Source organism: Chelon labrosus (genome assembly GCF_963514085.1).
Source record: "Chelon labrosus genome assembly, chromosome: 7".
NCBI classification, from domain to species: domain Eukaryota; kingdom Metazoa; phylum Chordata; class Actinopteri; order Mugiliformes; family Mugilidae; genus Chelon; species Chelon labrosus.
The window spans coordinates 14,019,937-14,035,551 of record NC_140343.1 but is presented as its reverse complement, the minus strand read 5'-3'; the positions used below and the strand labels follow the sequence as shown (position 1 = coordinate 14,035,551).

At 43.5% G+C, this 15,615-nt stretch overlaps 1 protein-coding gene across 1 annotated transcript; it reads left to right on the top strand.

Annotated features, from left to right (window-relative positions):
- Positions 1-242: 242 nt before the first annotated feature.
- On the top strand, positions 243-15,379 carry LOC311490390 (guanine nucleotide-binding protein subunit alpha-14-like). The gene is made up of 8 exons (XM_084547840.1): positions 243-461; positions 801-974; positions 4,310-4,494; positions 4,871-5,025; positions 7,009-7,137; positions 8,107-8,236; positions 9,377-9,530; positions 12,112-15,379. The coding sequence occupies exons 2-8, from the start codon at positions 824-826 to the stop codon at positions 12,315-12,317; spliced, it is 1,110 nt and encodes a 369-aa protein (XP_084403966.1). The 5' UTR covers positions 243-461; positions 801-823; the 3' UTR covers positions 12,318-15,379.
- The last annotated feature ends 236 nt before the right edge of the window (positions 15,380-15,615 follow it).

Here is a 15,615-nt window from a genome sequence, read left to right as displayed (position 1 = left end):
GAATACACTGTTACATAGATTGGATTTTAAAAACATGTTTTTACCTGTTAAACAGATGTAAAAAAAAAAATTGTAATACCATCAGATTTGGTCTCATCTCTTAGCTGAGACAGCGTGCTCTTATTTTGTAGGGCCAGCTTCCGGCGCGGCCGCGGCGCTCCTCCGCTCTCTTGCCGCAGCGCCGCCCTGTGCGCATTCCTCGCACTGTGATTTCAGCCTATCACGGACGGAGCGCATTCCTCTGTAGGCGCGGCGGACTTTCCCGAGCTACAGGTTGTTTCTTGCGAGCTGCTAGAAAAAATAAAGGGTATTTAAACCTTCTGTCGCGTGTTCAGTTTAGCTGTTTAGCCGTCAGCCGCAGGTGGCGTGGGAAAAGGGGGCAAGGTGGGAAAAATGGACCACGACCAGCGATCGGAGCCCGTACCTGCTCGTCTTCAGGGAGTGTGACACACTGATTGGAGGTGAGGAGCCATACCTGTGTACCATTTACCCTACCGCGGGCACTTGTTTTCTGTGTGGAGCCTTCAAATTCCCCTTGACCGACCTATTATTGACACAGAATATCTCGCCTAAAGTCATGGGGGGTTATTTATAGATACTGAAGGCTTTAAGCTTTATTACTGAGCTCGGGATGAACTTTCCTGTGTAGACAATGATTCATTTTTAAAGGAAGATTTCCGGGATCCAGCTAAAAGAGATGAGTCGATTAGGAAATAAAAAGTATTGGACCTCAAATAAGCAGCTCGATGACCATTTCAGTCGTTATCGGTTCCTGTCAGCAGCTGATTATCCATTAACAGTCTAATTTCAGTGGTTTGGGGCCATGGCGGGCTGCTTTGGCTGGTGCCGACGCACCTGCGTGTGCTTTCTGTCCGAGGAGGAGAAGAAGACCATCGCTGTGGACAAAGAGATCAAGAGAATCCTGAAGCAGCAGAAGAAGAAGCAGAGGAGGGAGATTAAAATCCTCCTGCTGGGTCAGTACCCGCACACAGGGCACACAACAGTTTTATTCACTGCTGATCTTTATACATAAATATCAAATAGGAAACTTGTTAGTCTGACAGGTTACTAATGAGCACCCTGTTTGGCCTGTTTGGTAGCCTGCAGACAAAAGTATGTGACAGCTATAGCGAGGCGTGCATCACTCCATGAGTATGCAAAGAATGATCTAGATTATCTTTGATTATACGTGAAAACGACACAGAAGGCAGCCCACAAACCTACAGGCCTACTTCACAGCCGGTTTGGCTGCTCAGGGCATGACTGGGAGCAGCGGCTTTGATGCTTTCAGACACATGCAGCTTCACGGGATGAAAGGCACATAAAACAGACATTAGCTGAGCTGGATGTAATAAAATCTGTTCATTGCTTAGATGTCCAAACAAAGACTGACAGCTATTTTGATAATTTGTGACTTTTCTTCAGTCTCTTGTGTGCAATTAGAAAGCAAATGTTCGTGTACAGGAACAGGACCGTCAGTATAACAGGATTTCTGTCAGTGCTGGAGAGCAGTGCTGAGAAATGACAGTGAAGTGTTTGGCAGAGTTTTGGTTTCTCCTCGCAGGAGTCCTAAAGTCTGCAGTCGTCTCGATTAGTGTTTTGAGTTGACGTATTCTGACCCGTCTTTACTGTTTATCAACCACCTACACGCTATCGCTGGACAAAATATACACAACATTAAGACCAGAAGTAAATAACATTGACCATCTTGTGACAATTCGAGTTTCTGCTGGGAAACTTTTGGACCTGGCATTCATCTGTGTGGATGTTACTTAGACATGTACCACCCACCTAGACCAGACCAGGCACCCCCACCCCATAGCAATGACACTCCTTGATGGCAGCAGCCATCCCCAGCAGGATGCAGCCTGACACAGGAACACACACAAAAACGGTTTAGGAACAACTAAAAAAAAACATAAAAAACAGCACAAGGTGTTGACCTGGCCTCCAAATTCACTAGATCCCAAACTGATCAAGTATCTGTGGGATGATCCACAGAGGCCCCTCCCCTCAAAGGCCCCCACTAACAACATCCTGTTGTCAGACACCACAGGACACCCTCAGAAGGACCATGTCCATTCTCTGATGAGTCCCAACTGTTTTGGATGCGCAAGGGAGACCTACACAATATTAGGACGGTGGTCATAATGTTATGCCTAATCGCTGCATATGCTTATAATTATCAGTGCATTTTTTTAATATGGGGATGTTCCTCACGTTGAAGGATTAGACCATTTAATCTAATGATTTTTGTTCTCATTGATACAATCTTTCTATTCAACCAAAAGTCAGAAGATAATCAATTTGAAATGAAATAAATTCAGAAAAGTAGCTCACATTTTTTGAAAGCTGGTTGAAAGCATTTGCGTTGCAGGGTAACAGCACCTGAGGTCAGAACGAATACAGACTTTCAGCCGTCTGCAGGGTGAAACTTAAACCCTTAGCCTCATCAGAGCCACACGTTTAATGAGTGAGTCTCTTGTTTGGTCCATTATCAACAAACTAAATAGATAACCGGGCAGGATGTGTCGGCTTCGGGGGAAACCCTGCAATGATCCGGTGGTCCAGTCAACAATAATATTAGTGGGTTATCACCCAGTCTTCCTGTGTTTCCTACAATCACCGTACAGAGTCACAGAAAACAAATGTTTGTGTTCGGGATCAGGACCGTCAATAAACAGCGTCTTTGTTTTTTTTTTAAGCGCACTTTACCAGGAGAATTAAAGGCAGTTCCTGGAAAGCAGTGTTGAGAAATTACAGTAATGTGTTTGGCGGAACAACAGGTTGAGGGTTTAAGTTTCCTCCTGCAGACGGCTGAAAGTCTGCATTCGTTCTGACCTCAGGTGCTGTCACCCTGAAGTTCATCTACTCTCTAATACTACAACTACTAAACTATATACAGAAGAATATATATAAAGAATATACAGACTGGAAACTTGCCCTGAAATACAGGCAGCGTGCTGTAAACGCACCATAATAAGGGAGGGCATTATTGTGCAAGCACAGTTTGCGCATTAGACTGAAGCGTGAACAAATGTAAATCAAGGTTTTCTCTTTTATTTTATCTCTGAAACCTCCGGTGCTTCCTTTCCATTTGAATCTAATCTGGCCCCGTGAGAAGAACGCCCACTTCGGCAGCATCTGTTGCTCTATTGTGGTTTGACTGGATTTTCTTCAAAGGCTTTTTGCTTTTCTTCGCGTAGAAGTTGCTGAGAAAAGGATGCTGTAGCCTGACGAGCTTTGCTAAAGACTGAGTCAATTGTCTTAACAGTTAGGTCTGAGAGAAAAGCATTTATTTATGATATATTTGAATGTTATATTACGCCCTCGTTGATAACTTAAGGTCTTTCATCTAGCCGAGACCTAGATCTACTAAATATCACATTCATGTCTTTGTAGCATTAGTGATTGTTTTATAGCCACAGCAGCAGCTATTATCACCTATTATAAAACCATAAAGTTAAAGCGAAGATAAGAAAAATGGTCACTTGTTCAAGATCTGTTTCTGTTTGCAACAAGGCGACATTCATTTAAATAATAATAATGTAATTCTCCAAAAATATATTTTCTTTTTTTCCTTTCATTAACAGTTAGTTATTAGAAAATTTACCTGTTTACCGTGGTTGCACATCTATGTTTATAGAGACAGAACATTAAAGCTGCATGTCTTAAAACCAAAACAATGAGCTAAAAGGGGCTAAAGTGACATGTAGAACAGAAACGTGTTGCGCTCATTAAATCTTTATCTCGTATTGCCGACTCACTGTTTCATACAGAGGGCTCAGGAAATCCATAATTGCGATTAAACGTATTTCTTTTATAATTATGAAGTGACTTCAGACTGCGATGCGGTTCAGAAGATTTTATTTTAGAATTACTTCAGTATCTATGTACATTCAGTGAAACAGTTAAGAGCTAATTAGCATTTAGCAAGTATTTCTTCAAAATATGAACAAAATAATACTGAACCCACAGTGTAACTCATCAGTTTACAAATTTAACATGAGATTTTCCAAAAGTAAGCCATATTCCTTACGTTAAATCCAGCTGTGCCGTCGCCCCTGCCCTCTCACCTAATTTTGTTGTACAGTCCGTAGGTCTCCAATTTCCTTTTCTTTTGGGAATAAAATGCACTGTCCGTTTTTAAATCACACTTCTTTTCTCTTTTACAAACATCTTATCCGTTTCACTTTGACCTACTTGTCTTTAAATTGTGGTAGGAAACCAGAGGAATCCCACTGAGAGCAAAGCCAACATTGACTGTACGAATTTGGGCCATATTAATTTCTTTCGTTCGCCGTCTCAGGAACCGGGGAGAGCGGAAAAACCACCTTCATCCGACAGATGAGGATCATCCATGGGCGAGGCTTCTCGGAGGACGAGAGGAAGGCCTTCACCAAATGCATCTTCCAGAACATCTTCACTGCCATCAAGGCCATGACGGCAGCCATGACGACTCTCAAAATCCCCTACTCCAACGCGGAGAACGAGGTACGCTCCCATATCCAGCAACACGAGCCTCCACCAGCTCCGGCATTTGTTACACATGAGCACTCATTCATAAGCGCAGGTGTGCAGTCAACAGATTTGTTGGGTTGCGCCCACACTGAAGAGAGGGTATCAAGACACACTGGCTCAGAAACACTCACACAGCACGCCGTGATCTATAAATAGATGTCGGTCTCACCGTGACCACGCACAGACTGAATCCTTGAGCAAGGCAGGTGTTGGAGAGCTAATTACCCAGAAAACCTGTGACAGAAAGTGCTCTCTCTAGTTCTTGTAGCAGCCATATCCACAGTGTAAGTGACACACACTACACATCAGTACATCTTGAAGTAAAACTAAGCACCTTGCTGTCTTCCAGATATACGCTAAGTGGCTGCAGGAGGTGAACACAGTACATATCACTCAGCTGGAGCCGAGGTACGTCGACGCGATCGGCCGCCTCTGGACGGACCCGGGAATGCGGGTCTGCTACAGCCGCCGCTGCGAGTACCAGCTGCTGGACTCCACAGAGTAGTGAGTATCGGTGCCGTGCTGGTGCTCAAAGCTGTGTGCCGCACCCTCGTTTAGGGCTGGGAGTCACATGGTATCACATGATGAAACACCGTCACAGCGGGCTGCCAACAGTGATGTTACGTTACAGGAATGGATGGTAGATGGTGGCAGTTGGCGAGAGAGTGCATCTGAGCGTTCATTTTCATTGCAAGTGTTCAGTCATCTTTTATATTGGCCCCAATTCTCTTCATACAGTTGAATGAAATATTGTTTGTGCTCACAGTGAGGAAAAATAACAGCATCTCTTTCCGGATGAATCGTCAGTGCTGTTCTTGATAATCCACATACTGCTGGGTGAACTGTTTTCGTAGGAGCCGCCTCGGTGCCAGAAGCTAGTTTCACTGTTCACTGAGAAAGTTTTGCGGATGAGTCGCCACCACATTTTTAAATGGCATTTTTCGACACAGTCCCTTTAATTGCTGTTGAACTGAAGAGGTGGCGAGCACCTCATCGCAGTTCGGACAGACTCATGTTGGGCTGTGACGCCTTTGCGTTCATGACAATTTGCCTTGGGCATGCAGCTACACATTACATCCTGCTGAACCTGCTAGAAATGTATTTGCATAGTTATTTCAGACGCCATGTGTTTTCTTCCTGACTGAGAAGGGTTTCCCTCCACACAAATATCTTTCTTTCTTTCTTTCTCTTAATGACAAAATACCAATAGACTAACAGGCATAGCCTGACATGGCCACACGTTGTGTGCAATTGAATAGTCCTACAACCAGTCGGAGCATTTTGTCGGAAACTAATTAAGCTCCACGGCACCCTGCTGATTTGGAGGACTATGTTGCTGTTACTCTTCTGTCCATAACCACATAAAGCCTGACCAAGATATTTGCTGGAGCATAATCAGTTTCCAACAGAACCAGAGCGACTTTCCCCAACAATAAATTTGTTTTGTGGTCAAGGGGGAAGTCGGGCTGGCTTCCAGGCAAACTGATTATGGCAGGACGGTTCGAAACCTCTTTAGACCAGTTCATGTTCATAGACTGATAGGTGAGAGAGATCGAGGTGATCAATCAGGAGAAGGGGTGGAAGAGAGAGGATAAGTGAGGTCAAATGAGAAGATGGAAGATGGTCTTCAGCCATGGAGGAACTAATGACATCCTTTGTTTGTTTGACTTCTGTGATATTAAGTTTAATACCGGTTGGCTAGATTAAAAAAAAGCATATTTTATGACAAATATTGGACCAAACTGTGGTTTTAATGTTATATTCCTTAGATCGGTTTTGCTGTTCATGTGTAGTGAGGGAGACTTTGATCTTTTTCAGCTGAATTTTCCACCAACCATGTCATAATTCTGGCTTGTTACTGTAGCACTCAGAATAAGTGTAAATTTATTGCTCTCAGCAAAGTTCAGAGCAATTAGTTATTTTTTCCAGCCGTGCTGAAATCAGCGCTACGATGGAGTCTTTGATAGAACAGCCGGCAGCTCTGTGACCTTAACTCCATTAATCATCTTTCAGAATGATAACTGAAACCTTTAAAACATCAGAGTTAGCCACAGACCGGCTCTTTTAATCAACATGAAGAGATTTAACACGGAGAAGGTGCGAGCATTGTGCTCCATGTATCTCAAGTGTCACAGAACAAAGCCCTGCGCTCTGTTTTCTCTCTTTTCTATTGCTGTTCTGCTCCGTGTTTACCCGGCAGCTCAATCATCGCGGTGTGGGCACGATAAGGGACAGGCAGTCAACATTAGCCGAGGACAGCTTGTATCAACACGTCATAAAGCCGTCGTCTGTACACAGGCTCACTCCATCTTTGTATTTTTAATCACAGTTTTTTTTCTATCATCACTAATTCATCATACGTCTTGTGTCACTTGAGTTTGTTTTACGCGCTCGTGGCTGGGTGTAAAGTAAACACAGGCAATATGTTTTACTCCTGTAGCGCTGTTGTAAAAACTTTGTCTTTCCCCGTTCCCTTTTCTGTTTCAGCTACATGAATAATCTGAAACGCATCTCCGCCCCGGACTACATCCCCACAGAACAGGACGTGCTGCGAGTTCGATTCCCCACCACGGGCATCCATGACTACTCCTTCACCATCAAGACCATCACACTAAGGTGCCTGGTCCTCAGATTACCAACCTCTCACAGGGACAAATCCAATACCGACACTATTCACTGCTTTGTGAAAAAAAATACTATTGACTCTTGCCAAGGGCTTTGTGTGCTCGCGCCTGTATGGACACAACAGGATCGCATTTCTGATTGCCTCTGTTCAGAGCTCCTGCTAGGAAGTGAGGTGTCGCTCTGTGTGTTTTAGTTTGAACATGTGGAGGGGGCTCAGACGGCAGCTCAGCAGATCCAAAGTTCACTTGTGAGGGATGTTGTGTTCCCAAATAAAATGACACCCGCTCTTAGGACAATATAATCTGAGGAAGGACTCATTTATTGGAAAAATTAAATACATAGACGTCACGGATCCCTCGTCCAAATAAATGTAGCCTGTTATAGAAACATAGAACGTTTTCTATCCCAGTAATGAATGTGACGACCACGTCTTCTTCTTCTTCAGGAGTTCTGGGGAAAGTGGAAGAGGCGTTTTCTTCCTTTGTGAAAGCGTAACATTAGAAGAGTGACATGTTGTTAGTGTGAGGTGCATCTTCATAACACAGTCTTATTAGCACTGCGAGGGTGTGAGAGCAGGCTCTGATTACCAGGACAGTTGTTTTGTTGTTTTTTCTGGCTCCGTTCTTCAACACTCTCGGCTTCCCAGACCGATGAATGAATGAATGAATGAATGAATGAATGAATGTTTTATCGTACCTTCTATACATACTGTCCATCCATATATCAGAGGGGCCCATGCAGTCCATTTTCCAGGCTTTTGAGACATTAACCACATTTAAACTTTAAGAATGATCATCTGTAGACCAGACTATGTATGTTGTTAATATTACTAGAACTCGCTAGTAAATGAATTCCCCTTGAGCTTCGATCGGTGCGCCCAATAACACTTTCATGAATATGAATAAAATGATTTTTTCCTTCCTTCCTTCCTTCCTTTCTTTCCCCTCTGGTTCTTGACAGGATCGTGGACGTTGGCGGTCAGAAGTCAGAGCGTCGGAAGTGGATCCACTGCTTTGAAAACGTGACGTCCCTCATCTTCCTGGCCTCCCTCAGTGAATACGACCAGGTCTTGGAGGAGAGAGAGACCATAGTAAGAGCACATGTGTCTTTAGAAACTGACATTGGTGGAGTTTCTAGGTCATCATGCATCATACGTTTTATTGTTGGATTATTATTACTGCTACATTAATTTGAACTTCTCTTCAACCTTGGTGCAAAAGTAGAAATTTGGGGATGAAAAGTTCATAGTAAAAACTAAAGAAAGGAAGGAGCTGCTATTGTATTTCGACAAAATTGTCACAACAGAGAGACTTAAGAGTTTCAAGTGAATCAGTCACTTTTAGAAATTTCTTACAAGACCCTGACTGGGAGTGTTTTAACACGCCGCCTGAATTCACAGTTTACACACCTTAGCTGTGGGTTTGTGCCAGAACAGTTGGCCCTGCCAGCAAAATAATTGGAAAGCCCCACATGAAGCCGAGCGAGCAACATACCGCCACGATGACAGATCATGCTTTTGGCATCTTGATCGTTTTCCCTGTTCAGGACTGCTGTGAGGCGATACAGGGCGATATTTTTAACAAACCTTACACTTTAAGAAAACAAAAACACACAAAATCTATATAAAAACATTGTATATTTTATTTGGGGGATTTTGTGCTGTTATTTGCTCCACTCATGCAATGAGTCCTACGTTATAGACAATTGTTGTCTGTGCTACAAGTTGTAGAGCTGCGCTTATGTTTCACTGAGGCATCCTCATCTTTAACTGATTGTACGTTTTGAGTATCTATCTATCTATCTATCTATCTATCTCTTTGCCTTCCTTCTTCTCAGCGTCATACTCACTGCTGTCATAGCATCCTTCCACCAGCAGGTGTCACTCTTGTACAAGAAAGCCTTTTCTCCTCTCTCAGCCTTTGCAGCTTTGTCTCTTCTTCTTCTTCTTCTTTTTCTTCTTCCCTCCCTTCCTGCCACTAAGCCGTTTATCTCTCCCAGCCACTTTCTTTTCTGCTAACAATCTGAATAACCTCCTCAGTGGTCCAGAGACTGCTTCGTCCACACCAGTCCAAAATAACAACAACAAAAAAAATAAAAAATATCTCAACCTGGCCATCCAATAAAACGTCTTTTTATTTTTCCTTCTCAAGACAAAATCATAGCTCACATTACAGCACCAAGCGTCGCTGCCTTCAGGATAACTAAGGGTATCTGACCGTCTCTTCCTCAGAACCGCATGCAGGAGAGTCTGGCTCTGTTCTACACCACCATCCATTCTCCTTGGTTCCTCCAGACCTCCATCATCCTCTTCCTCAACAAGACTGACATCCTGGCTGACAAGATCAAGACGTCTGACCTGCAGAAATACTTCCCCGGATTCGGAGGTCAGCTCATTATTTCAGTTTAGGATAATATAAGACGAAACGTTTAGCAGGTTAAGCATTTGGCAGAAAAAAAAATAAAATAATTGTTCATAGAGCAGAAATGAAACAAATGGGTGTTTGACTGCCTTTATTGTGAAGTTAATACATTTTTCACCATTTTGTTTTTGCCATGCTAGAGGTTCTAGTGGAGGGAAGTGTCACTGTGTCTATCAGTCACTTCCAGACTGAATCTGAATTTCTCTGACACGTTGAACAGATGTTCATGGTTCTCAGAGGATAGATCCTAAAGGGTTTGCTGTTCCTCTTGTGCCACCATTAGGATTCAGAAATGTTGCAGGTGAAAGGTGAACTGCTTGTGCAAGAGTGGCACAGTGGAACAGTGGTTAACGCTGTCATAGCAAGGAAGTTTAGGGTTTGAACCTGCTTTGTGGAGCTTGCATGTTCTGCATGCTTGCATCTCCGGGTGCTCATACTCCCTCCCACATCTCAAAGACATCCACTTTAGGTTAATTATTGGGTGTAGCATGCGGGTGTGATTGTCTCTTTGTGTTAGCCCGGTGATCCTGTCCAGGATAGTCTCCGCCTCTCACCCAGTGCAAACTGACGACCCACGACCCGTGGCTGTAGATAAATGGATGGATGTGCTAGTGCTACGCTACCTTGTTGCTTTGTGAATGAAGATACTTCGGAGCAGAGCCTCGTCAGCAGCCTGTTTCACCGCCATGCACGAGCACAATAGCAGCGAGCTGTCTGCAGGTGTTTATCTCATCTCATCAATGTGTGGACAAAATCATGTTCCAGATATGAGGGTTGTGACGCTTTTTTGCTCCAGCCAATTTATGTTGGGCATGCGGCTATCTCATTACATCCTGCTGCAGCCGCCAGACACAAAAAATATGTATTTGCAAAGTTATTTCTACCAGTTTGTTTGTTTTTTTCTCTGACTTTGAACTGAGAAGGGCTTCCCTACATCACCGCCATAGAACGTCTTTCTTTCTTTCTTTTTTTCTTTGTCACATATGAGTCACTTGAAGTACTCGGTGTACTTAATGATGAAGCTGCAGCCTTTAGTTCTGCTGCTGTGTGAAAGCCTGTAGAACGTCAACCTACAGCCTCCACCTCCACCTCCACCTCCGCCAACCCCCTCCTCCCTCTGTTACCCATGACAACCACAGACGGACATCATGCCTCCCCCTACACGTGTGAGGTGTGTGTGTGTGTGTGTGTGTGTGTGTGTGTGTGTTTGAACGTGCGGGCAGAAATTTGCACACGCGTGTTTACCTGCAGCGCTCCCACTGTGTTTTAGCACCAGCATTAGCGGGGTAAAATAATGACTCATACAGGGTCAAGCTCCTTGATGTCAATTTAGCCTTAATGACAACTCCGGGCAGCTTCTACCACTGGCTGCTGTTTGCTGGTAACGCTGCTTTGTTCCTGTGTGGAGACTGTTCTTCCTGCTGTCGTACCTGTTAAATATCCCTAGGTTTTCAAAACTGCAGTTTTCATCAACTAATAGTTTAATTTAGTTAATGTGAATATGTTTTCAAGTGATAATTTAGTCCACAGAATCTATGGCTTTTCTTTTTTGTGCAGAAAATGGTTAGTTTGCTTTTTTGGAGCAACAAGAAAATCGTCGAATCAAAAACTTCCCAAGCAGTTGCAGATTAAATCAAAGGCACTCTCCTGATTCTTTGGTTCTTAGGCTGAAAAAAAAAAACAGTCTGTCTCTATACAGCACTAAAGGGCCCTCGGAAGCTTTTGATGTTAAGTGGATTAAACAATTATTTGAAATTTTTATGGAACTAATCCTCATTCGTCTTCTGTAACTGCTTGTTCCTATCCCCGCTGTCATCGGGCGAGAGGTGGGGTACACCCTGGACGGGTCGCCAGTCTATCGCAGGGCTAACACAGGGAGATGGCCCGTTCACACTCACATCTAGGGCTAATTTAGAATCACCATTTAACCTAACCAGCATGTCTTTGGACGGTGGGAGGAAGCCGGAGTACCCGGAGAGAACCCACGCAGACACAGGGAGAACATGCAAACTCCACACAGAAAGGCCCCAGTCGGCCTGGATTCAAACCCAGAACCTTCTTGCTGTGCATCAGTGCTAACCACCACGCCACTGTAAATAATTAATGTATCACTATTCGTATTAGCATAAGTGGTAATAATTTTCATGAAGTGGATCGAGCATATTTTCAGTCCTTCTGCTGCTTCAGCAACATCACACCTTTCTGATGACCTGACAGAGTAATGAATATGGAGTGTGGACTAAAATGTTGAGAAAACGGTTTTTATTCAATTTGCACTTCTGAGCTGTTTCTCCAACTAAACATCTGCTAGGAAATTATGACCCTTTCTAAGGCGACACAATGTTTTTCTTTCTGCAAGATTACTATATATGTCTAAATCATGAATGCTGAAAAATGTTATATACTGCTTTAAGCCATCAGAGAGGTTAGCTTAATAGAAAATAAATCAAAATGTGATTTTATAATATCTTCCCTTTATTTCCTCTCTGTACAAGTCATTCTACTGAAACCAAACATCCATTTGTTTGTCTTCCCTCTGTGACAGGTAAACCGCAAGACCCCGAAGACGCCAAGATGTACATCCGGAAGTTGTACGAGCAACAGTCCATTAATCGCGACAAAAGGGAAGAGTGGAAGACCCTGTACCCGCACTTCACCTGCGCCACAGACACCAGCAACATCCGCCGAGTGTTCAGCGACGTCAAGGACACGGTGCTGCTGAAGTCTCTCAGGGACTACGGAGTCATCTGAACTTTTCCTGGGTCGCAGAGGAAACCAGGAGGAAGACTCCAGCTCATGGGTTCATGTCTTCGTCTGTACGAGTGATGGCTCCGATGAAGGCCAAAATGTGATTTCTTTTTCCACTTGAAAAATGGATTCCTTCTAAAGTCTGGACAATCAGACCATCAGCTACGGGGCTTCTTGATGCTTAATGCTTATGTTCGCTCCTCCTCCTCTCCTCCTCCTCCTCCTCCTCCATCAGGTCTTAATGATGAAGTAGAACCCACAAAGTCGTCCAAGGAGTGTCAGAAAAAACAAAACTGTGTGATTTCTGGCCAGGCAGCGAGGAACCTGTAAAAAAATCTTTATTTTTTTCTCAACTTTCAGCTTTTTTCTCATTCAGATTTTTATTTTTTACGATGGAAGAAGTGTTTGGATCATGTAATGACTGAGCTGATCCATAATTGAAGCAGGAGCAGAGATGCTATGAAGTGCTTAACAGAGTAATGACTTTTACTACTGGAGACGGGGCTGCACATCGGTGCGCCACACACCTCTGACACACACACACTCACTTAGATGCTTTAGTTTCTAGTTACATTCAAGTACAGCAGATGCTCACACGTACTGCTTAGTCCCACTGTAAACACAGAACGTTTCCACTGTGACCTAGTGCCGTCTACCCTTGAATGATTTTCTCTCTGTGTTATCGGAACCACAGAGTTTTCTCTAACAGTGTGCCAAAACAATCCCTATTGATTACAGTTATCTCACACGGGCAATATTCCTTTTATATTATCTGCATTCAGCATATGTGCCTTATCAATTAACGCGCAGGAAGTCATCTGTGCAACCGCCCCCTATTGAGTCAGTCTCACAGGGCCTTAGCAGGAGCATATGGTAACATTTTCACCTCCTGCCTCCGGTGACAGTGAAAGTTTGCACCTGGTGACTTGATTGTTTTGTGTTAAATAGTTTTATTATTAGGCAGCTCCCGTGTTACACCTGGAAACTGTACGAGAAACAAAGAGTCAGAGATAATAGGAGTTTTGCATAAATTAAAAGCTAATTTTCTCTCTCTTCCTAACTTTTGCATTTCATAAATCAGAGTGTGCTGGAAAGGAGCTAAGCATCTGTCGGGTCACTTAATCCTGACTGGCTTCTGAAGTCTGCCTTATCAATGTTGTGTTGAGTTCATTTCTGCTGTCTCCATGTGTCAAAAAAAAAAAAAATCTCTTCTTTTATTCTTTCATTTATATACATATGTATGTGTCTTCAGTCTGCTCTGAGGACAGTGTTACCTCTGCTTTGAGCCAGATTGACTTCACAAAACAACAAACATACACCATGTCTGTGGTCTGAGTAGCAAAGATTCAGTAGGTTGTTGATGTACAGATGTATCTGAGTGCAGAATAATGAGTTAAAAAAGTTTTCAAAAAGAAAGTCAGCAACTATTTGTTTTAGCTTCTCAAATCTGGCCAATCTGAACGGAGCAGGCACATTGGGAGACTCATGAAACTTAAGGATGCAGGAGCGGAAACTGCCTTCTTAAAGGCCTAGACACACCGAACTGACATAAAAGATCAAGTGGTGGTGAAGGTGGCGCCTCACGTCGCTTCTGTCTGTGCCAAAAAGTTGCACTGGAATACGCCGCAAAGATTAAGCTAGGACCGCGGATGTATCGTTGGCCTTTAGTTTCTTTGTTCCAGGCGGCTATGCTGTGGTGAAACTATTTTGGAATGGTCTGATGAGATGAAGAGGAATAATAGTGCTCTCGACTTGTTTGCTTGCTTTCATCACTTTCTCTTTTGGTGCATTGGTTCTCTAAGCAGCCAGTCGGAGTGACCTCTCTGACTGGCTTGTCCTGCCGTAGACTAAACACATTGGAGAAGCAGCTATCTGAAGTCCATTTGCTGGCAATGACTCTGTACACGGTGCAAAAGCTAGGGTCACCGACAGCTGGTCTGAACTTAGGGGATTCATGAAAAGCCATTAAAAGATAAATAAAGATATTTGTAAATCACGCAGAAGCACTTGAGAGTCTCCAAACAAAAGCACAGACCTGGAAATGTCCTCTACAAGTGTCTTAATACAGTTTCTACTCAGAGTTTACATGCAGCAGTGCAGCCAAGAGCAGCTCCCCTGAGAGTACCTCTCAAAGTTATTGGAGGGCACGACTAATACTAAAACCAGGGGCCTACATTGGATCACACTTTTATAAAGGTCAATAAAAGATGGAGCGGTGGTTAGAGGTGCAGCTTGGGACTGAGGGGTCCAAGGTTCGCCTCCCACCATGTCCTGAGGTGCCCCCAAATTGCTCCCTTCACCTTAGACGCTGTAGCCCACTGCTCCAGCTGTACCCACTACTGTGTGGTTCAAACAGCAGGAACTGCAATTTCCCCATTGCGGGACAATTAAGGGTTAAAATTATTATTAAGATGGTGCAATTTGCTGTGTTGAGTGAAAGATAAAGACTATCAGTATGAGTTGACAGTGGGAACTCACCGGGTGGAGGAGGGGGATTTTGTCATATTGATCAGAAGTGTTCAGAGTTCTACACCCTAACACTGAGCGTTGAGTTTTTGCTGAGCGGGAAACAACACTGAACTCCACTGAGTGAAGTGACTCTGATGTGGAACTAACTAACCGGTTCACTCTGATGGTTTCGGCTGCTATTTCGCTAACTGTAAAAGTGTTTTAATCGCTACACTGCTACACTTTGTATTCACATGTGGTAACTATATTTTTAAACGATGCCTTCAAATGTGTCATTTTTTACTGTAATTTATCTATGACTGCTGTTTTTGATTGATTTGTAAGTGCTGTATTTTCTAATATTGTCCACCAACAGCTCCTAAACTGTGACTAGAGAGCACGTTTGCTGGTGAACTACTTCTTGGCGTTGGGAAACCTCTTTTATGCGGTGACAGCGAATAATTTTGTGTAGACTTGGGTGGAGGAAGTGGGCAAACAAATTTTTTTTCTAGTTTATATTAAAAACAAACTCCTGAACACACACTGCCTCTTCTATTGTTTGTCTCCTCGGCAGAGACGGCAAGAGAGAGTCTCCTCGTCTGTCTGTGTGGTATGTTTTCACCACACAGAGCTGTCTCTGTCACCTAGAAAAAAAAAATCTTACACGCTCGCAGCGTTTGCAAATAAAACGCTGCAGGATTTGCATCGGAGTGACATTATAAACGCTACGCTCATTTGCATAAAACAGCATGCATGTTTCTGACGATTCCTCTGTGAGCGCACGTGTCACACCCACAAAGGACACATAACGAATATCATGCAGGGAGAGGATGAAGCCCATTCTGGGGAAAGT

Coding starts and splice junctions, on each gene's coding strand:
- LOC311490390 (XM_084547840.1), top strand. CDS start 824: ATGGCGGGCTGCTTTGGCTGGTGCCGACGCACCTGCGTGTGCTTTCTG. Junction 4,495..4,870: donor ACTCCAACGCGGAGAACGAG/GTACGCTCCCAT, acceptor GCTGTCTTCCAG/ATATACGCTAAGTGGCTGCA. Junction 9,531..12,111: donor ATACTTCCCCGGATTCGGAG/GTCAGCTCATTA, acceptor CCTCTGTGACAG/GTAAACCGCAAGACCCCGAA.